This window comes from Oenanthe melanoleuca, chromosome 3, assembly GCF_029582105.1.
Source record: "Oenanthe melanoleuca isolate GR-GAL-2019-014 chromosome 3, OMel1.0, whole genome shotgun sequence".
NCBI classification, from domain to species: Eukaryota; Metazoa; Chordata; class Aves; order Passeriformes; family Muscicapidae; genus Oenanthe; species Oenanthe melanoleuca.
The window spans coordinates 77,031,188-77,053,498 of NC_079336.1; the positions used below are offsets into that span (position 1 = coordinate 77,031,188).

Below are 22,311 nucleotides of genomic sequence, written 5' to 3' on the forward strand. Positions count from 1 at the left end.
AGATATGTGTTCATAAAAGATTTGTCTGTAGTTACAAGCTTTCAACTAATTAATTGATAGCTATTCTGTGCAGTTAGTGACAGATTTTGTACAATCCAAAATTTAATATTTTGTGTTTTGAGCCATATTTTGATCCCAGAAAAAAAATACCATTTTGTGCTGTGTTGTTTGGAGTGGCTATTTCACATTTATGAATAAGGAGAAGAATTTGAATTATTTCATTACTGCAGATGTTTCTCTAGATTCATGTAGTAAAACAATCTGTCCTGAGATAGAAGAGCTAAAGCTCCACCATGGTGTCTCTGGCAGAAAGGATGTATGACTAATTCAGCAGCAGCAGCCACAATTAAGTGATATTTCCTACAAAACTGCCCTCATTACACTCCTTGACAGCTGCTTCCATCCAGAATGTGTCATGCATTTCAAACAGCTGCTGAGAAGTCTGACCTGTTTAGGTCAGTGTATGACTTGGGCATATAAAAACACCATGCTGATAACAGGGATTAAATTCAACTAAGTATATTCTTGGGCTAAATAAGCACTTACTGGGATATGCAGCCCTAGTATCATTACGCTTCTGTGAAAATTCAGACTGATGATTCCAAAGACATCCAAGTTGGGCATTCCATTGATTACCATTGCCCAAAGACTGCTGAATGGCCCTCCTAGGCAGATTCATCACTAACCTGTAGGTATAGATATCCAGAATAAGTTTTTCAGGCCCTGTGTACAGATGTCCAAATATCCAACAGCACATTACAATGTTTAATGTTGTTTGAAAGCTTATCTATACAGGAAATCTCTATCACTGCAATAATGTTTTCATATGACTTGAAATGCAATGACAGCTAAAAGCTCTTTTGAAGCTTCTGTGGCTTATTTCCTGTACAGCTTAAGCCAAGCTGATGGAAGTCCCTTTCTTCAGGTATTCATACTTCAGATTTTCTTAGAGTAGCTTGCTTCTTCAAGGTTGTGACTTTTATTTTGTGTGTCAGTGAGACAAAAGACTGGCATTGCCTCAGATGTGTTTTTGTACTTGAAAATATTTTTTTGTGTTACTGGCCATATAAGTGAGAAAACCTGTCAAGAAAAACTGAGAAAATAATGAAAACTACTTCTGGTATTATACATTTATATTAGGTCTTCCCCGAGTGCACTTTTTGCAGTTCATGGGCTGGCCTTTAGGTTCATTGCTTTTTTCATTTCTTAAATTTATCCACTAATAGAGATAGATGTTAACTTCTATTATTATTTGGCTTGTTTTTGGTACAGGTTTTGAGTGACGCCTGCTTAGAAACTAAAACAGTATAGACAGGAAAATGCAGAATATTTAATAGGTGAAGAAATAAAACATACAGGCCAAATAATTGCCTAATATTTTAATAACTACTAAGGTTAATTCTTGAGAAATTCACAGTATCACTGCAAATTAACACATTTTTAAAAGTTGCTAGAAGAGCTAAAAATAAGCATAGTAACATGCATAATGATTTCACTAACAGCTAGACTGCTGACAGTTCTTTTAGTGATGAATTACATCATTGCAGCATTAAGCAAATGTCAAAATGTAATTTTCTGTGAGAATCCTCTGGCTTTAGGTACCAGTATTTTAGATATTCATATTGCCATTCTTTGTTACCTTGTTGCAACTTGGATTAAAACAATTGCAGACTGAATTAATACTTACCGAGAACAAAACTGAGTGGTTTTTAGCCCGGCACAGCTGCTTGGCAGAGCTGTTAGGTCTGTGTCTGTGTTCTTTGACAGCACGAATCGACACTCCTTTCCGAAACACAAGCCCTACCTCCCTCTACAGGCGTGATGAGGAAAACCAGACAAAGTCGATCTGCAGTTTAGCACATTTAGCCTGTGTCATGTGTGTAATCTCATAAACAAATGAAAGTCATGCAGACCCGTACAGAAAGCACTTATTTCACAGGTTTTCAGCACCATCATTTCAGATTAATGTCCTTAGTTAATTCTGCAAGTGTTTTGCTTTTTATGTTGTCATTTTCTGGCCCCTCTAACTCATGGTTCTGACAAAAAGTAATCTGGTGTATGGGGTACATTCTCAGTGAGAAACACTACCAGAGCTGAGGTGCCCAGTCATATTTCTCTGTATTCAGATCACAGAGATCCAGAAATACATCCAGATGCCAGCTCATAAATATAATGTGCTTTTTTGAAATGTCTTTTGACTGAATAATTATCATATCACTTCCTCTGTAAACTGAACTGTTAAATATTTTGTGTGCAAGTATTGAAAATGAGGGTGCCAGGAGGATGGAGCCAGGCTGTGCTCACTGTGCCAAGCAATAGGACGGAGGCAATGGCAGGAACTGATGCACCTGAACATGAAGAAAAGCTTCATTACCGGGAAGTGACTGAGCACTGGAGCAGATTGTCCAGAGAGGCTGTGGAGTCCCCCTGACTGGGAATATTCAAGACCCCTCTGGATGCAGACCTGTGCCATGTACCGTGGGACGGCCCTGCTGGAGCAGGGCGGTTCCGCCAGGTGACGCGCTGTACTCCCCTGCAGCCTGACCCACTCCGGGATTCTGTGATGTGTATTATGAACTGCCTCTTTAGGCAGAGGGCTGCCCTGCGGCTCTCCGTGCTCCTGTGCTGTGCTGTGCTGTGCTGGCCCGGGACAGGCAGCGCCGCACGCCCGGGCTCCATCCCCGCCGCGCGGCCCGCCCGGCCCTTGCCCTGATCTAAGATGGCGGCGGCAGCGCGGTCACGTGCGGCGGGCGGGGCGGGGCGGCCCGCGCTCTCCTCTCCTCTCCGGCGGCGGCAGCGCGGCAGGATGGAGCCGGCGGCGCTGGAGCGCTTCCACAGCCCGGGCAAGGGCAGCGGCCTCCGCTCCCGCCGGCGGGTGCGGCCCGGAGAGCTGCTCTACCGCGACGAGCCCTTCGCCTACGTCCTCAGCAAGGAGCAGCTGGGCAGCGTGTGCGAGCGCTGCCTGCGCAGGTACCGGCGGGAGCGCGCCGCGCCGCCGCCAGCGCCGCCCCTTCCGCCGGGGCGGGGCCGGGGCACGGGGAGCGGGGCACGGGGAACGGGGAACTGTCGGCAGGGCTGGGGTGGCAGCGGGACTCCGCTGCCAGGGCTGAGGTGGGAGGCTTGTCGCTTCCTGCCGCTCTCTTTAACTGGGGGCTTTTTCTTTTAAAACTGCTTTTTTGAAGGTGTCGCCTCTTCCCGGGGAGTTCCTGGGGAGGTTTCCGGGGCGGGCAGGAGGCGGCGGTGCCGGCGCGGCCCGGGGTTCTCCCGGTGCGCTGGGAGGCTCCGCCCGCTCAGGTGGTCCCGGGCCCTGAGGCGGGGCAGAGGAGCCGTGCCCTGGGCGTTCGCGGAGCTGGGCAGGCTCCAGCTCCGTGGGATAGGCAGCGATGGAGTTTGGTGTCACCTGCTTGGAGCATGTGGCTTTGAGACATGCCTTAAATGAGTTCTGCCTTCCTCCCGCAAATCCTTACGGAATCCCGAATTCCTTAGGTGGAAACCGACAAGCGCATAGTCACTTTCTGTGTTTGTTTAGAAGGAAACGAACAAAGCTGTTTTCTAATCTTGAGCAGTTTCCCAGCAAGCTGCATTGTGGTAGAGCTGTTAAAGGACCATCTATAAATTAATACCTGAAACACACTGCTAGATAGGCCAAACCCCTGTATAGTTGCCAAGACTTGAAGAAGAGAGACAGGTGAAACTTCGATACTGCTAACTTTTCTTTTTTATGTTTTTGCTTTGGTTTGATTTTTTTTTTTTTTTTTTTTTAATTAGGGTTATTTTCAAGATATTTGAAGTTTTGTTTGTTGAAACAGTCCAGGTGATTTTCTTCATGTCCTTTACAGGGCTTCTATCTCCACTTCTATCTCAGTTTCTATTTATGAGATTGTGGTTCTCATTTAATAAAAGAAAACGTTGACAGTGTATTCCAGGTGATACTTCCATCTTTTAAGATGCATCTTGCATCTTCAGCATATTGAAAAATAACCCCAACCAAAGCAAAAACGCAACAAAAATTTCTCCAAAAAACCTCCAAATAAACACCAAACTCGAAAGATTTTTAGCTATTACATCTGTGAAGTCTGACTGGTGACATCAGGGTCCTTTTGGGTGGTGATTTGACATTTTCCACTTGAAGTTGTGAGAGAATGCAGACTTTAGAAGACAGGCTGAGTGCTGCAGCAGGTGGAATAAAAGTGACTCTGAGGTGTTTGGATGTAGACATATAACCAGGACATGTTTTGTAGGGACAAATAATGGTATTACCAACTTGTTATATCACGAGAGGTTGTTAATTTGTGGGGTGTTTTTTTTTCTCTATATAGTGATAGCAATTAAATTTAAAAAAGTAAATAAGAAAGTCAAAAATGCATTTCCACCAATTTGTCTTCCTTTGCAAAAATGCTGTGGCTAGACAAATTTTATAGATCAAGACTCTCCAAGCTTTTATCTAGACATTTATCTAATTAATTATCTAATTCAAATGGTGAAGTGCTACTAAACTGTGATATGAAATAGAACTGTTTCATCAATCTGGTTTTGATCTGGTTGAATCTGGTGTGGTCTTAGTTAAAAGTGAGGTGTCAGAAAAATGTTACTGCTCTCTTCCAGGATTACAGGTAAAAGTCACACTGTCCACTACTGTTCCTGTTTTGCACTCCAATCTTTAGGTGGCAGTGCAGGAACACAAATTTTAAAAAGTCTACTTCTTAACATTGATTTAATGTTTTATCAATCCTCTTATATATGCAATTAATGTTTGAGGCATTACACTGATATGTAATTCTATGCTTGCATTTGTCTCTTGGCTTGTAGTAGTCACTGTTGTTTGGTGGAATTTTAGGCTGTGTGAGAAGTGCTGGGTGAACCAGAAGATGGGTAGTGAAGTGCAGAGTATCTTCCTTCTGGACTGCCTGCTGAGAGGCAGCATGGTCTTGCCAGGATTTGGGGTCACAGTCTTGTGATGGTGCTGACTTACCCTATGACCTTGGCCAAGTTTCTGTAACAAGGGTCTGATGTACCAAAGCAGGATAAGGTTGGCTATTGGGGGCAGTTTGCTGCTCTGTTTTAGAAAGGAAAACTCAGATAGTGCAGTAGTTCTGCTTAGTCTTACCTCAAAGTGAATATAATTGTGGATTTAATGTGCTGAAGTATTTATATACATAAATACAAGGATGTGTGTGTGTGTGTGTGTATATATATATATATATATATATATATATATATACACACACACACTTAATGCATCTAATGGTAGACAGATTAATGACCCTTCTTTATCTTACTGGGCTGTTGGTGCTTTTTTCATACAGACATTAAGTTTTTTTGGTCATTGTTGTTAGGTCTACATTGTATATAGAGCAGATGGCAGATTTTTTGTCACTGTCTCTCCTTTTGTGATTTCTTCTTTGAATAGAACCCTCTATTTTCTAATGAAGAAGTTCACGTTTTTAATACAAGGCAGGGCTAAAATGCTCTGCTGTAGATGGTTTAATATGCTAGTGTAGCTGATTGAATGGTATTTTGTTAGCAGTTATAAAAAATACTACCTTGAAATAGGATGCATAATAAATATTTGCTCTGAAATACAAATTTTGATTGAGTGTTGACAGTGTGTATTTCTATGGAAGCAGTGTGTTGGAAAAGCATGATGTATTACATGGTGGTATATTTTTTGCAAGAGTATCTGTAGTGTGACAAAATTTGAATGGCCAGCATTTTTTCCAACATTTTCCTGGAGAAAGCAACAGAAAAGATTTTTTTTTCTCTTTTTTTTTTCTCTTGCGAATTAAAAGTTTTATTTATGGTTTCTTCCATGCTTTGATACCTCTTTAATGTTGGTTTGATGCTCAGATTTTGGATTGAAAGTATACCCAGCCTTTTATAGATTGAAATAAAAATTAAGTGAAAATCAATGATATCTCTGGTGTTTGTTTGCTTTTCACAAAACATTTCTGTGATGCCTTGTAGTTACAAGAATCCACTGCAAGAAAAGTTAAGTCCTAGTTAATACTTAGGAGCAAGCAAAGAAACTTTATAGAATCCGAGTCTCAGAAAAGGTAGGAAAAAAGAGGTAACACCGTGCTATTTTAAAATGCCATAGCATTTATGCCTTTAAGGGAAATGAATATATGAGAATAAGCAATGAATAACATTATATATAAACTGTGGAATAAAAGGCATTAGTGTTTCTTGGTTGGATAAGGTCAGAGGTTCAGACTCTGGAATTGGGTTAAGAGGAAGTATGAATGTATTTTTGAACTACTACAAGTTTTCTAAACATATTTAGAAAGAGAAAAACATTAAAGCTAGGAGTGGTGATAAGCTAGATGTGACAGCAAGCATTAATGCAGTATGGGAAATATAACCAAGCCTGAATAGTTGGGTGATTACAGGGTACTGAACTCAGGCCAGCAATTGTGTGGCCCTTGCTTGATTTCGTCTGATTTAAAAATAGCCAAATGGAAACATCCTACCACTGTGCCTGTGGCTTAGAGTGGTGTGGTTCTGCCTGGAGACAGCTAATTATTAACTGTTCAAGTGTGCCCCTTTCACGCTGCAGCAGGGAGGTCAAGAGAGGAGAGAAGCCCATTATTTTGGCTCTTCAGCAGTGGGAGTTTCTCCATGAAGATTCTCTCATTCACTAATAAGGCTGAGGTGCTTCCTTAAGCACCAAAGAGGGTGTCCCTTTTAGCACAGCACCCGAGTTCTGCTGCTTCTAGCTTTGCTGGGTGATTGGGTGCACTCTAATGGATCTTGTTTTGTTACGTGATGTTTAGCATGTAAGAGACTTCCAGTAATGCACAAGGCTGTCTACACTGCCTCCTTATTTATTTCTGAAAAATACTTCTGTGGCTGGTTAATACAGAAATAGCTGTAAATTTAAGCTAATTTCTTGAAAATATCCTGTTTTGTTGCTCTAGGTGTTCCTCATATATGTATATTTTGTTCTAGCGGGATTCTGAAGTGTGGAAAATGAATATTTGATGATACATTCTTTGACTTTTAACATTTCATCAGTTCTCATAAAATGAAGATAGTTAAGCATTATAATTCTTAAGATATAAAACAATATCCATGTTTTATAGTTTACTTGTATAAAAAGGTGGTTTTCTCTCCAGTAGAATATTGTATTTCTGTGATTGTTTGTAGAATGGAACAATGTTTTAAAAATTCCTTAAACATATGTAAGAACATAATTCTTAGACTTATCACATAAATGAATGAAGTTGGTCAGCATGACTTGGTGCCAATGTCAATATGTCAGTAAGGTTTTTTAAATGTGAGATGTATGGTGTATTTGGTGTCCCTTCAGTGCCGGTCAAAATTCTAGACAGAGTTCCAGTAGTTTTCAGGATGTGTAACTTCTTATGGAGTAGAGGAATATAAAAAGAATCCTATTAGTCACAGTGTGATTATTAGGAGCACGTATGTTTTTGTGCTTCCAGGATAGGATAATCTTGGGAATAGTATGCTATAGTTTGATGGAGCATCCTGACAGAATGAAATTGCAGCAATGACTCTTGATTTACCTGAAGTGTGAAGTAAGAGCAAAGCATGTGAAACAAAATTGTATGTGAGACAGAAGCTATACAAAATATTATAAATTCAGATTCTTATGTACATTTGTGAGAATGTTTCCCAAGACCTAAGTAGTTGAACACCACCACCACCACCAGTAACGTTTCTCCCTGTAGCTGAATGATAACCTGCAAAAAGGCAGCATTTTCCTTAGAAGAGACTCTCCCTCCCCCATCTCAACTTACTCCCATAGTGTTGGAGCAACTTTACGAAAAGTAGTACAGAAATGCTTGTTTTTCTGCCCTCATGCCAGCTGGAGCCAAAGAAGTGGCTTTCAGGCTGTTGTCCCATGCTGCCAGGAAAACCTTTTGTGAGAGTGAATGAAGACATAGCCTGTGCTTTCCTGCAATGTCTCGTCCAGGGAAGGTCTGTAGCAGAAATTACACTTGCAGTCTCTATCTCCCATTCCTTCTGTTTGGAGTCAGGTTGAAGCAGGGGGAAGAAAGAAGTTCTGGCATTCAGGAGAGCGTTCATAAGAAGTTGTCCTGGCCTGCCTGTTGATTTGGTTTACTTCCCTCACAGCACCATTTTCAGTGTGGTCAGGAGTTTTCATGTGTTACTGTTAGGAATATCCCTTGGTAGGTATTTTTGTCTGACTATTTGTCCTGGAGGCTTGTTTTGAGAATGTAATTCAAGTTCTGTTAGGTGTAAACCCTTTTTTCATTGCATAGTATTTTGGTCTTCAGTTAGTGCCTCCTCACTGCTTTGGATATTCTGGGCTTGCTTTAGGTAATATATGGGTCATACTAATCTCCTTCTTCCCTTCCTCTTCTGCCTTGTGGTCTTGAGACTGTTGTTCATGTCTACTGCTGCCAATAAGGCTCTGCTCCTGTTAATAACAGGAGAAACAGAAAAAGGAGAGGCATTGTTAAAAATAAATTCTCCCAGGTCAAGAGTTTTTATTGCCATGCCTGTCATTTATGGAAAATGAAAATTTTAGACATGCTTTAAAGGGCCCTAAAGCTATTACTGTGTTGGGATTTTGTGTATGCAATTTTCATGCTTATACTGCTCTGTAATTTGAAAGGTATTGTATCAAAATTGTTGTCCTGTCAAGCTGTGACTGACCATTTAAGTTGTAGTCATCTTTTATTTTACTCAATTTATGTTTTACTGTGTATCTGCAATCCACACCTGATACTATATTTCTGTTCTGCATGGTGGAGTCCCTAATATTAATGTTTTAAAATATTAATATGCTCTGTATAAATACTGTTTGCTTGTGGTTATTGATAAAATGATGAAAAGAAATTTGTGGATTAGATTGTCTTTAGTATGCATTTCCTTAGGATGAACTGTAATTGTGCAAGTATAAAATTATAATAAGCACTAGAAGGGAAAACGGATGATTAAAATAAGGTAACCTCTAGCTAATGTAACAACACAATTAGTTCCAGATATTTCCCAAAGAAAGTTTTTAATTATGTGTGAGTTGCTCAAAGTTTTATACTGCTTTAGGAGTTTATTGTTTAAATTCTTTAAGAAGTGTTACAGATATCTTGTGCATAGGTATCGGAATTCATGAATTGTTAGTGGTTACTTCCATTGTGGCTGTCCTCAAAAGCCTCTCTGTGCTTTTGCCTGTATGGTGTATGGAATGATGCTGTTTTCCCTTGAAGAACCTTGTTGTCTTCAGAACCAGTTGCAACAGCTGTTTTGAATTATCCAAAATTAGATGGGTGAGGCTGATAGAGTGTTCTGCACGTCTCTCTGCCCCAGCCATTCATGTTTTGAAGTGGGTTATTGATCTGCAGGACAAGTTACCTGATGTACTGGTTGGGAGCTGCTGAAAGGGCAGGCATTCTTACTGCTCTCCCAAGTCCTTGCTCTCCTTCCTCTGCACCTTCTGCTTCTCATTTGGCACTTGGCTGCTCATATGACCTATGATACACTGGTGCAGAGAGATAAACTGGCAGAAAACATACTTCACCAAAACAGAAAAGTCTTAGTGCCCTTAAATCAGCATATTGCTGGGGGAACAGACCTGAAGTGGCCATTGAACGGGAGTCAAGGTCTGATGGTCAGGGCTGTGTTGTCTGGTAGTAGCTGGCCTTTAGTCTGCTGTAGCTAATGATGAAACTCTAAGAAGGACAGCTAGAGGAATTTCATAGCTTTTATGGATGTCTTTTAGGGAAGTAGGGCTTTCAGGTGTGCAGGATTGACTGGCTTGTTAGTGTTGAGAACAGTTTTTTCTGCCTTGTAGTCCAGCCTAGTCCTGGACTGTGAGAACCCACACTTATTTCTTTACCAAGGCATGTTTCAGTCATATTTTACTTCCTCAGAAGCATATCCTAGCTTCACTTTAGCAGAAGAAACACTGCAGACATTTGCAGTTGTTTCTTACCACAAAGAAAATACTTCGACTGAAATCTTGGTTCCGTAGGAGTTTACCAACTTTTCTGACTTCATTTTTGAAACTGCTTTTACTCATTTCAGGATCTGTGCTTAATTCCAGCAATCACAATTCTCACAGTGCCTCTGTGGCTGGCTGGGAGATTTTATTTGGAGGCCAAGTGAAAGTTCTGAATCATTCCCAAGGGTTCTGATGACTGTAGGGTCATTGTCAAGTGGAACAATTGGTTGAACACCAGTAATTCCCATGCTAACTCAAGCTGCAATCCCCTATTCATGCAATATTTAGCTTTCCTGTTTATCATCATAACTGCTAGCTGCCTTCAGCTCAGGGCTTGCTTTACTATTAATTTCATTGTTCAAGCATAAGTTAAATTAAAGACTGAGTATTTTTTGAAGTATCTTCTTGGCCTCTGAGTTCCTCATTCTGCAGTCAATAGATAGGAAACACAGTTTTGGCTTTGCTCAGGGTGAGCTTGCCCTGGCTGTTCATGTAGTGTTTGTGTGCTGCCTGTGCCATCAGGTTTAAGCATTCAAAGCAAAAAAAGCCAGCAAGTGTGTTGAGCACTACTTATGAGGGTGTGATTAGGGGTCAGAATCACAGAAGATGTGTAAGTACAGAAAAGGAGTAAAAGATCATCACTAAATAAAAAGAGGAAATAAAAAAGTCTTGTCAGCTGTAAGCCCCTTCTTACAGTTCACCCAAATATGTCTTGTTCATACTGTCTAATTCAAATATCTCGTTCAACTGCTCAGAGTGTTCACTGGTGACCTGAAAAGACAACTTCTTTGGTGATTCTTGGTAGTGGGAAGGAGCATAGTAGGATAGGGAAAAAGAAGTTGAGATGTTTAGCGAAGCATGGTCCTCAGGGAGGAGGGATTTGTCTCAGGGTATAAAGAGCGTGAAATAAACTGTCTATGTTTCTTAGGATAAAATACTTATTCAGTGTATTTTGTGCTTCTCAGGCAGAAACTTGTTTTTTATAAGTCAAGAAGAGCTTGAAAGCAGCTCACTTGAACATGAGGATTCAAATTGGAATACTGCCTTGGTGTTGTGTGGGGTTTTTTTGGTGGTTTTTTTTTTTTTTTTTTTGTTTTTGTTTTTGTTTTTTTTTTTTTTCCTCCTGTGTGTTAAGTACTATTCCTCTCTGGTAAGATAAACTATTACACCACTTCTTTCTGTGGCCTGGCTGCTGTTTTCCATCACAGAAACAGAGCCTGCTACTCCTTCTGAGATAAGTGGCATACCAAGGAAGACTTGCTGTGTATAAAAGTATATCTCATAAATTTTCTCTCCACCATTTCTATGCATCATGTGTGTAAGAAATAAATTTCACTTTGCAGATCATTGTGTTTAAAATCTTTATTGAATATTGTATGAGATGAGAAAGTTTATGCCAGGCTAGTACACTACAGCTTAATTTCCTTTGGAAAAAAGTTAGGATTTTTTAGATCAAATTCTGGATATACATATTTTAAGCATTGAGTGAATGTTGGCGTGGGTTTGTACTTTGTGTAGCTGCCTTCGATTTCTGTGATGTATTGACTCCAAGTCCTCCAGCTGCTGAAGGTATCTTAGACCAGATTTCTGAAAAAGCAAAAACAGATTGAAAGATTTGAGAGAAAAAAATGAAGTGGGACAGAAAACCACTTCAGAGATTTATGGTCATAAGCATCTATGTTGGTTTAGCAAATGAGATTGGCTATTCAGCTGTTTATGAATTTTATCCACTTGTCGTATTGAAACAGTCGTAGTCGTTGATATTCCTGCATAACAGATGGAATACCTATGGAAACAATTTCTTGAAATACTATTTGAAACTCAACATGTGATGATTGATTTATCTTTTTCCTTTGTCCCAGGAAAAAGAGACTATGCAATAATCAACACAAGATGTATAATACCAGGTATAAAAAAAATAGCTATGAAATTCATTTTATCATGAGTAAGATCCTTTGCAATATTATGTTGGGTCTTCTTTATGTTTGTTTTAGTTTTGGTTTGGTTTCACAAAATTAGCACATCATACTTACGTAAGTAAATAAGTATCTCTTACTATAAAATGTCCCTTTTCTGTGGCTAGAAAAGTAGATGAATTGTGCTGATGAGCACTAAAAAATGTGACAGGTATAAAAACAGCAGAAAACTTAGAGTCTCTTAGTTAGCAGCCCAGTTGCTGAAAGAAGTTATTTTTGCCACTTCCAATGGATACCTAGTATTTTATTAGACATGTAGTCAGTGTATTGCTTGTGTGTGGATTTTGCTGCCAATAAATAGCCATTGCTGTTTTGGCAGTCATTTTGATGGAATTATGTTGATGGTTTTATGTGATTACTGCTTTATTCTATATTCTGATAAGTCAAAACTACTTAAATTCAGTTTTAAGTGAAATTTCATAAGGAGTGCAGACTTGCTGAGCATTGTATGCAAAAGAATTAGACCCCTCTAAAGACTTTGTGAAAATTTGGCATGGGGTTGTTTTACTGGATTCACCTTTCTACTGAAAAGTATACTGACAGGAGATTCCTGTTGCATGTATATAAAATGTGACACAGATTGGATTCATTAGTGCTGATGTAATGCCTCTTAGAGAATTTAGGATAAAAATGAATGAATGTGTGGAATTTGGTATGTGTGTGCTGAATTATATAGTCAACTAATTTTTCATTAATTAGGAAGTTACTGGATGTTTCAAGATTTTATTTTGATAGTGTTTGTTTTATTTGGTATTTCAGGGAGCATTTACCACTTTCTGGTGCTGTTCACTACATTTTTAGAAATTCCCTTTGCAGTAATACACATCACATTGCTTGTGTTCACAACCCTCTTGTAAGGACTGGTTGTCATTTTTTCCCTTTCTCCTCCATGGACAGTCTTTGAACACAGCTTGGGAGAGGCAGGGGTCAATAAAATCAAAGAATGGCAATGCTCACCTCTTTTTTTAAATGTCTTGCTTCTGTGTAAAGCTGAAGATATTGTCAGCTGATTTGTATATTTTAATGCATGTATGAGGAGCATGACAGATGAAGGATAACCTTGTAGTTCAGATACATAACTGGAGGATTAGAGCCCTTCTTTTGTCTGTTAAATTTTAGGTCTTTCCTAGATTACCTGTTTGAGAGAGGTTTGAGGCTTATTGCATTCACTCGTATATTTAGAAGTTGTTGATAGAGTGTAAAATAAAAATATTTAAATTATATGTTTGTATATGACCTTAAGGGCGATATTTGACCTTAAACCACTTGAAAAATTTAAAAAAGTGATTATAGGCAGCAGAAAGCATATCTGCTATAAATTTAATGGTGCCACTAGGAAACAGTCCAACACCAACAGGTTTATATGTACACTTGGAATTAACATGGCTTTTTAAAACTGGTGAATACATCCTAATTGTGCCAGAGCTGAAAGCTTTGCCATGCAGAATTTATGGCCCGTGCAATTTGCTGGATGTTATGATTCTTCCTTTCAGTTTCAAAAGCTGTGAAACTTGATTGTCCTTGGCAAAAAGAAAAAAAGGTGTGTGGAAAAAAACCCGCAGCTTAACTGATACCATAGATGGAACAGTCAGGAGGCCAGTGGAATGTGAATTCCAACAGACTAAAGAAAATGTCAGTGTGAAAAATTGTTTACTTGAAATGGACTCAGGAGACATAACCTGGAGAGCCACTCATAGCAGAAGGGATATTAAATATTCCTGGGAAAACTGATCATAAGTGAAGAACATGACAGTTTTTTAAAGTACTTGTCTGCTACGGAGGATATTGTGGTATAAATCAATTATCAAATCAATGACAAAATTTAGAGATGGAACCTGAAGTTAACAATGTATTTATGGAATAAAAAGCTATGAAAAATGCTTTCCAATTTTTGTGTAAAAATCTCAGATTTGGAAAGGTGAGATCTGAAGTCCTAGTTTCTCTGGAAAGTTACATGGCTATGACCCTCTGTGTGACTTATGGGAACATTTAAAAAAATGACAAGGAAGAGATTTATAATTTCTGTACAAGATTTGAATTTCCAGAAGTTGCAAAGCAAAGAGGGTAGAAATGGTTTAAATAGACAAGATTTTTTTTTTTTTTTTTTTTTTTTAATTGAAAAGATCTCTATGAACTTGTGGACAAACTGGTGTGGAGGGAAATGGATTTTGAGCTGGGCAGTAGAAAGTTGTGTCCTTGTATTTGGTCATGGGGGCTGTGAGATGAGAGCACCAATGTGAGGTGTTCAGCTGCAGAGCCTGGGCTGTTTGCATCGTGGCTTTGGGGTGGTTATGCTGCCTGGTGGCAGAAAATCACATGAGGCATCACTGTCTGTACCAATGAACGTGGATGCTACCTGCAGCTCTGAATATCCTGCTCCAAAGTTGGTTTTATCTTGTTCTTGAGTCTTGGGGGAATTGAATTATTAAAGGACATATTTCGTCTTTGAACAAGTAGCTCTCAGCAATGTCAGTGTCTGGCATGCACAGAATACAGTGTTGTTTGGCTTTCTCTTGTGGGGAGCTGACATAGGGCTCTGGTCACTGCTGCAGCTTTCCTTCCCCTAATCTGCTTTGAGGCAGATGAAATAATTTACAGCACTCCCAAGTGCATTAGAAATTATTATGGAGCCAAAGATACTGTCCTTAGAGATTGCCTTGGAAGTTGTGACTTTGGGAATATGTTTGTTCAGAACTACTGTGCTGTAGACTTATTAATTTTTAATTTTCATATCTTTTTTTTAACCTCCCCCCATGGAGTCTTACAGGCTGTATCTGTCAGTACACATACTATTTCGTGACCCCTGTAGTTAGGGTTGCTTGTGAAGCACATATTTAGTACTTCTTCATATAGGCCTTAATATTAAAATTAATTTTCACCAAAAAGTACTTTACTAATAGCTGTTTGTTGTAATTGAAAGACTATGCTTACTTTTGTGCTTATAGCACATAAGGATTCAGAATCCGTTTTAAAACTGCATTTGTTGGAACATCTCCATGTCAATTCATTTTATAGCTGGAAGGTAATGGCATTTTTAAATATTCATTTTATTTTCCCAGTACAAAGTCACCTGCACTGTATGTTTGCCTCCCTTTTGTTGTAAATTCTTTGAGGCATGAAATAGCTTGCCAGTTGTCTCTTGTGCTCAGAAGTTAATGAATGGTTATCAGTTTATTGCAGATAATAACTCAGCTACGAACTGTAATGCATGCTTAAGCTCATTGTGTAGAATTTTTGCCTTAAGACAATGTTTAATCAGTGGTTGTAGGTTTAAGAATGTTATTCCAGGCTGTGCTTTCTCCCAGGACTACACAACAGAAACCTTCTCCTCCCCTGCCATCCTGCCCCATTCTGTGAGCAAAACTTTTCTCAGCTTTGAAGTGCCTCCAGTTTTCCCACAAACTCACAGTAGCTTTTAGTAAAACAGGTGTTTGTATTTATTTTGTGGTGAGTCCTTAGTATTTATTCTGACTGATGAAAATTAATTACCTCCAGTTTTTCCTAGGCTTGTACCTATGAAATAAAGTCTGTCCTTGACATGTATATCTCTTGTTTACTGCTGTTGGGGATGTGAGTTCACAATAAGGAAGAATAAAATCTCTGTGGACTCACCCCTGCAATTGTCTTCTATTAGAATAAAGATAGAAAAAGGTTTTAATTTTGTTCAACTTGTATGACTCCTAGAATTGGTAATTTCCAAAAGTGCATTTTTTTGGTTTGGGTGTATTTTCTTTTTATGCATCTGTATGCTTCTTAGGCAATAAAAAATTCTGGATTACTTTTAATTAGAAGAATTATGTTCTCTTAAACTTACCTTATAGCTGAAATAAATAAAAAAATTATGTTGGAATAGTCTTTAAAAATTTAGTTCTTAATTTTGCAAAGTTATTTCCCAATCAATTTTAGATTAATTACAAAAATCCATTTATTCCTTCTTCTTGATTTTTATTTTAAAGTTACTGAGGTTCTATTTAGCAAATTAATATGGTGTGCATTTGAGGAAGCAAGTTTCTACTGAAGCAATGCAATTACTGCTGGCACTCTGTGCAAGGTAATATGGTGGTGGTAGGCCATCAAATAGAGCCATTACTTTATGAGATTTACCACAAAACTGTGCAGTATTGGCTTCAATATCAGGCTTTGGAGGAACCCTTCAAATAAAAGTTACACCTTTTTCTATTTTAAAAATGTCATAGCAGTTACTGGAAAAACATTAAAAGCATTTGGACTCTCTTCTTGCTTTGTACTAGTTTTTGATCTGTTTCATAATTGTGTGTTGACAAAGCCTCATCGACAGGAGATTGACTCTGAAATGTGTACAACATCAACACAGTGTGACTGTAGTTCCTACAGAACTGTCCACGAGGAGTGATATTTTCCAGTTTCTCAGTCTAGTTCCTTATCCTGTTTCAGCAGTGGACTTGGAAGCAAATGTCCCTTCTGCTCATACTGAAAGACTGTAAACTGCTAAATTATGCTGTGGGGTTGGAGGTGTCAGTGCAGCAGTATCCTTGTGCTTTGCTTTAAACCCCCCTGTAAGAGCCAAGGGATGCAGGACTCCAGGTGGTTCTTTAAAATGCTGGTTTTTTCCAAGCACAAAAAGTATGTTACAGTTTCAGCTAGAAGTTGTTTTTCAGTTTTCTTGCAGTGGAAAATTTTGAGACCTTTCTTTCTACTTGTAACATGGTATTTTTTTTTGCTTATCAAAATCTTTTTGATTGGTAAAAACATCTTTTGTTTGAGGTGGATTTATCCTTTGCTCTGAGTCATAAAAACTCCTTCCAACTAATTTTACCCTTTGGCTTCGTAGTTATCCAGTAAGACTGGCTTAGCAATTCTTTTCTTCTATATCAAAACTTTCTATAATTTCTATTCCTTCCTCAGATTCTCCATTCAATGATCTTTCTGTTATACATACATATGTGTGACACCTTCCTGTCAAATCCTTATCCTTCCCAACACCCCCCAAAGTGATATTTAGGTCATGTTGTGAGAGATGCTGCTGGGTGTGGAGGTTGGGGTGCTCCGTGTTATTTCTGGATTACCTGCTCCAAGCAGAGCCTGGCCTTGTCTTTGGAACTGTGCTTTCCTTTCACCACGTGAATTCAGCTGTTGGGGTTTCACCAATGACCCAGGTTCTCTGTGGCTTGGTTGTTCTTGGGGCCTCCACAGCCAAAATGTTTCCAAAAGGAGGGCAGATGTGTCCTGGTTTGTTGTGTAAACAAAGCTGTTTCACAATTAGAATTGTGAAGTGAAGAATTTTTCCAGGATGTTGTTGTGAAGAGGTTTCTGGTGAACACAGGTAGTAGCAGCCCAGGGAATGAACATTCAAGAGGTTCAATATACCTTGGATAAATTTACAATAACCTTAATTGTAGAAAAAAGCCCCTAGCCTAAACCAAAAATCACCCAGAATTAAACTGCTTTTCTATGTCATACAAAAGCACTGATCTGCTTTGTTTTTTTTTTTTTTTTTTTTTAACCTAATCAACAATTTTAAGTTGCATTTGATTAGCATTCTTCCTAAACTCACTTTAAATACTCAACCTTAGAAAAGCTAAGTTGTCTAAAAGTCTTAGTAGTGTGATTAGGTTTTTTAATTGCATGCTCAGTTTCACTGAAAAGATGATCATTAAAAAATCAGTGCCAGACACACAAACAGGATTTGGTTAGGCTGTAAGACTTAGACAACTTCATCTTTCTTGACAGATGTTGAATTTTTCTGTGTAGATAAGTTTAAAATAAAAAAAAAAAAAAAAAAAGAGAAATTACAAATGAGAAATTGCAAAATGGCCAACAGCAAGAAAAGCAAGTGAAACCCACCAAAATTTAACTGTGGCTTTATGGTACTTTGTTTTTGTTTTCTAGGTGGCCAAAGTACACTTGTGTGTCTCTCCCACAGAATAAGATCTGGTGTTCTTCAATACTAATTTTGGTGGATGCCTTCCATGTGCTTCAGCTGTCTGAAATGTGAAATTATTCTCTATTTTAAAGATATTTTTGCAGTTGCAATCAGCTTTCTCAGCAAGAATTGGGTTTGTAGCTTTCTATTCTCTGTGAACACAAGGACTGACCTTAGGAGGTGTTTGGGTGTGTCCACTCCTGTTGAAGGGATTAGACATTGGACATAAGGTAGAGGAGATGGGTTATCTTCTAGGCTTGAGCCATTTCACTTCATTTCTGACCTCGTCAGTATTTGAACTCAAGTTTCAGGAAATGAATGCTTACTCTTGCCATTTCATTTCTGTAAGATGCTGCAATTGATTGGAAAATTATTCTTCAAGAATACATGAGAACTCAGAACATCTGTTACAGCACTAGTGAAATGTGCATTTCACATGCCTGGCACAAGAAAAATAAATCCTTTAGATCTTGATATATTTGGAGTTGCTTTTTTATTTAAGCACTTCAACATTTTTCTTTTTCCTCTTATTTGCAGAAGACCTAAAAGTAAGCCTGTGGCATTTTTCAGGACTGTTTTTAGGATGTTTAAACAATTAATCTGCTAGAGTTACTTCTGATTAAACTTGGACTATGGATTTGGATTTTGCTTAGAAAAATCAAGTTTGAGTTTTAAAGCTTGATTTATATAAATGAAGATCTTTTAGTTGGGGTATTTTTCCTCCTGCTTTTGTGAATTATTATGTATAACATTTTTGATAAAAAATGCAGATCCCTTTTGCTACCAAAAGATATTAGTCTGTTTCTCTGAATGTCGGTATATTAAATATTCTAGTGCTGAAAAGTTTTCAGTAATAGATGATTTATATCTTCAGATGTGCCCCCGTTTTCTTTTTCATTTCTAGTAACAAGTGAAGATTTTGATAAATTGTCTTTGTTACTATTGATGCAATTGTACTTAACTATCTTTGTTCATTCCTCATAGTTGATCCCATCCTATGACACTGCATGGCTGACATTGTTCTGGAGTTTAGCTCTGCAGGCTTACTCAAGAAACCAAACCCCACTGGGAAAGGATAAGAACTTTCAAAACAGAAAGATGAGGAGGGTTCCAATCACACTGATCATATAAGTTGGGGTCAGTTCCTTGTGTTCAGACACACTGGCTTTAATCTGCAGATTCTCTCCAGATGTAAACATACCCTCAGTTCTCATAGTTATCTTTCTGGTGAATGAGGAGGTATGGCCAACACTGAAATGAAAAATTATCTTCCAGTGATAGATCTGTGTTATTGGGAATTGTTTAGCAGAATGTGAACGAGCCACTCAGTGACTAGAAGATGCTCTTAAACTGGGAACCTCTTATGCTGAAGTGTTTAAAACTACTGTAGATAAGAACTATCATCTAAAGCTCTGTACCTACCTGAGAAATAAATATTTCTTTGTTCTGGATATTGATGCTTGGTGCATTTGTTGATTACTCTGCCAGCTAAGAAATGAATTTGCTAATGAGAAACAAAATGACTACAAAGAGCTGGAATTATGAAGGATCAGTTAGGCTCTGAAAAAGGTGTGCAGACTCAACTTAAATAACAAGTAAACTGTGACTAGAAAAAAACTAAATTGTGGATTTTATTAAGTAAAAATTAGTTGGTATTATAGTCTTGCATGTTCAGTTGTAACAGGCTGTGTACAAAATCTCTATCAGCTGTGGTTGCTGTGAATAACTGAGTATGTTTCACATCATTTGTCTCTATGTGATGACTTCGTTGGTCATAGAATTTTCTGTGAAATGGTTTGGGTGGCTCAGAATTAATTTAAGGCATACTGTGTAGAGTGAAACAGTTATATGATCATGTGACACTTGTGTGAGGAAAGATTGATTTGATAAAAAAAGACTTTGCCAGCTGTTTTTCTTTCTGCTCACAGATCTCTTATATGTGTATGGATTTTAAGGGAGCTGAATGTTGCAGGAGTTTTGTCTTACATTCTGCCAGAAGTAGTTTTCAGAAGTAGAGTTCAGTGCCAATTCTAGTTCTTTCTTCATGGTTGTCATATATACCAGAAAAAAAAGAAAGTTGGTATGTCATAGAGAAGGACAGCTTAGCTGTTAAAGCTTTAGCTTTAACTTTGCAATTCAGAATTATTTTCCTTAGCCTAGTTTGCATCATGAAATAACATCATGTATTCTTCAGCTGTTCTGTGGTAACAAGTAGCATCCTACTCCGTGAAAAATAAAAAGGTAACAATTCTGGTGAAGGGCATCTGTTGCTGAGTAGTAAATTGTAAGGGTGGGGAGTGTTTTTCAGCAGTAATCGGTTACATTCTGGAAGTGTAGGGTAGCCTAAGTTAACATAATGCAAAAGCAATCATGTTTGTGAGAAAAATAAAATATGTTTTAAAAGAGAATGTGCCTGGCATCTTAAGAAAAGGTTTGTGGGGCACAGTCTGCAGAAGAGTAGGCTCAAGAACTGAAAGTTGAGGGGAACCACACGATGGGTACTGCTGCTGTTGCCTCTGCAGAGGATAGTTAAATTTATTTTTTTTTATTGAGGGACTAGACCAATTTTAGTAAGCAATGGGATGTTACCTCATCTGGAGCTGTCTTAATATCCCCTCTTACATGATGCTTAGTGGCACCCCAGATTACATGCTATTTAAAAAAAACCCCAGAACTTAACACAAAATAGAACCAAAAATGCCAAATGCATTACCTCCCACTGTACTAAGCATCCTTCAATTTCCTGCATCCTTTAAACATGTGCCTTAAAGATGCACAAACCTCTCTCTCCACTCCACTAATATCTTGATTGGAAGTAGCAGGACTGCAGTGTACCCTTCAGCCATGTGCCATTCCACTATGCTGTGTTATTTCAGGATTGACAGGGGAAATCTTATTCTGCTGCTTGCCTTTCAGAACAGTGTGAACATTGCATCTGTCTTGGCTCACTGCACCAATTTCCAGTTGCCTGTAATTGCATCCAGAAATGTTTGTGAGTTAGAGCACTTGATGAAGTAAAGGCATACTCTGCATACCAAAACTTCCCCTCCACAGCATGGCTGGAGTATCCTGAAATAATAGGAAATTTCAGCTGGCCTTTAAGAGTAACGCTGGGAAAAAATGCATTGCAGCAGATTGTTGCAGAAATGACACAGAGGAAATGACTGCAGAGAGGTCTAAGAAACTCTGTTTTGTTGGGACTAAGTGGAGCTAAAGAACTGGGTATATGCACCATGGCTAGGACTTTGCAGCCTGGCAGTAACTAGTGGCCCAAGGGTAGGGTCAGACTGATGGCTCACTCATTCCTGTTCCCATCAGGTGCAATGTGGTTAAAAGCCTCAAGCTTTCCCCTTTTATCCAGAAACTTTGTCTTGCTAATGCTAAAAAAGAAACAGCAAACTGTGCTTTATTTCTTCTTAATTAGTATGTGAACATTGGAGTTTACTTCCTTTAGATGTTGGATCTGGGCTGCATCATATGCAAATTGTCCTGGGTCTGTTTGTTAAACTGTGTTTATTTTACAACTTCCTTAGCTGTTTCAGATGTTGCATGGATCCCATTTCCCCAAGAGTCACTTATGAATTTTAATGGTAATATTTTTACATGAATTTTTGTGGTAGTTCATGCATGTCTGATTTTAGATATACTAGAATTATTATCTAAGCTGATGCTGTGGTTGTCCTCTTGTACAGAACAATCCAAACCAATGACAATAAATGCAAATTTATTCAAAGATTATGGAGAGTACTCCAAGATGTGTTTATAGCTGCAAGTCATCTGTATTCATAGTCCATCACATGCAGTGTGTCTGCTGATCTGAATGATGGGACTGGTCCCATTAGAGGAGACAATTTTGATTTCTTCTAAACCCCGTGAGAAGCGAACTCTTTGTTTCTTTGTACCTGTTATGAATGATTAAGGGCTTACTTGGGAGAAGCCAGCAGGGTGTTGTTTTAATAAGAGGTCAGCAATGAGCCTGTGTTGTTCACTGGGTGCCAGCAGTACAGCACTTAACCCGACTTTTGGGTGCTCTGCAGGGCACAAAGTACTGACAAGTATCTGGACTATGGTTTCCAATTACTCTTTGGTAAGGGCTTTATGTGAGAAACAATAAAAAGTAAAGGTTGGGTTTCAAACTCTATTACCTTTGTTGAGATAGGTATTTGTTAGAACTCTACTTCTGAGCAAAACCAGTAACTTTTAAATGCATACAAATATCTGTGTGCATTTTTGGATTTGTTCAAAATACAGAATTTTATGGAAACTAATGAAAATAACTGGTCAAAATAAACTTTAGCTCTATGCCTAAGGTATGGATATTGAACCTGAAAACTGGATTGGTTTCCTTCCAAAATTCAAAGGGTGAAATAGTTTTGGCAGAATAGAACTCAGATTTCAACTATTGTAGACTGACCAAAATTGTGTACTATGATAAGAATAACATTTCTTTTAAAGTCCTAAGTATTCTTTTGGTGCTGTTAGGAGGAGGTTTGCTTCTAATTGTT

At 38.5% G+C, this 22,311-nt stretch overlaps 2 protein-coding genes across 3 annotated transcripts in view; both read left to right on the forward strand.

Moving 5' to 3' along the window:
• Positions 1 to 22,311, forward strand: part of TFB2M (transcription factor B2, mitochondrial) — a 103,573-nt gene that overhangs the window by 13,110 nt on the left and 68,152 nt on the right. The gene's annotated exons all lie outside the window — the stretch shown is intronic.
• SMYD3 (SET and MYND domain containing 3) overlaps positions 2,510 to 22,311 on the forward strand; it is a 367,678-nt gene continuing 347,876 nt past the window's right edge. The window contains exon 1 of one of the 2 annotated variants that reach the window (XM_056486767.1): positions 2,510 to 2,970. In XM_056486767.1, coding sequence (XP_056342742.1) covers positions 2,720 to 2,970 — 251 coding nt within the window. In that variant the 5' untranslated portion in view covers positions 2,510 to 2,719. The remainder of the gene's footprint in view (positions 2,971 to 22,311) is intronic. The other variant, XM_056486768.1, reaches the window with a different exon arrangement.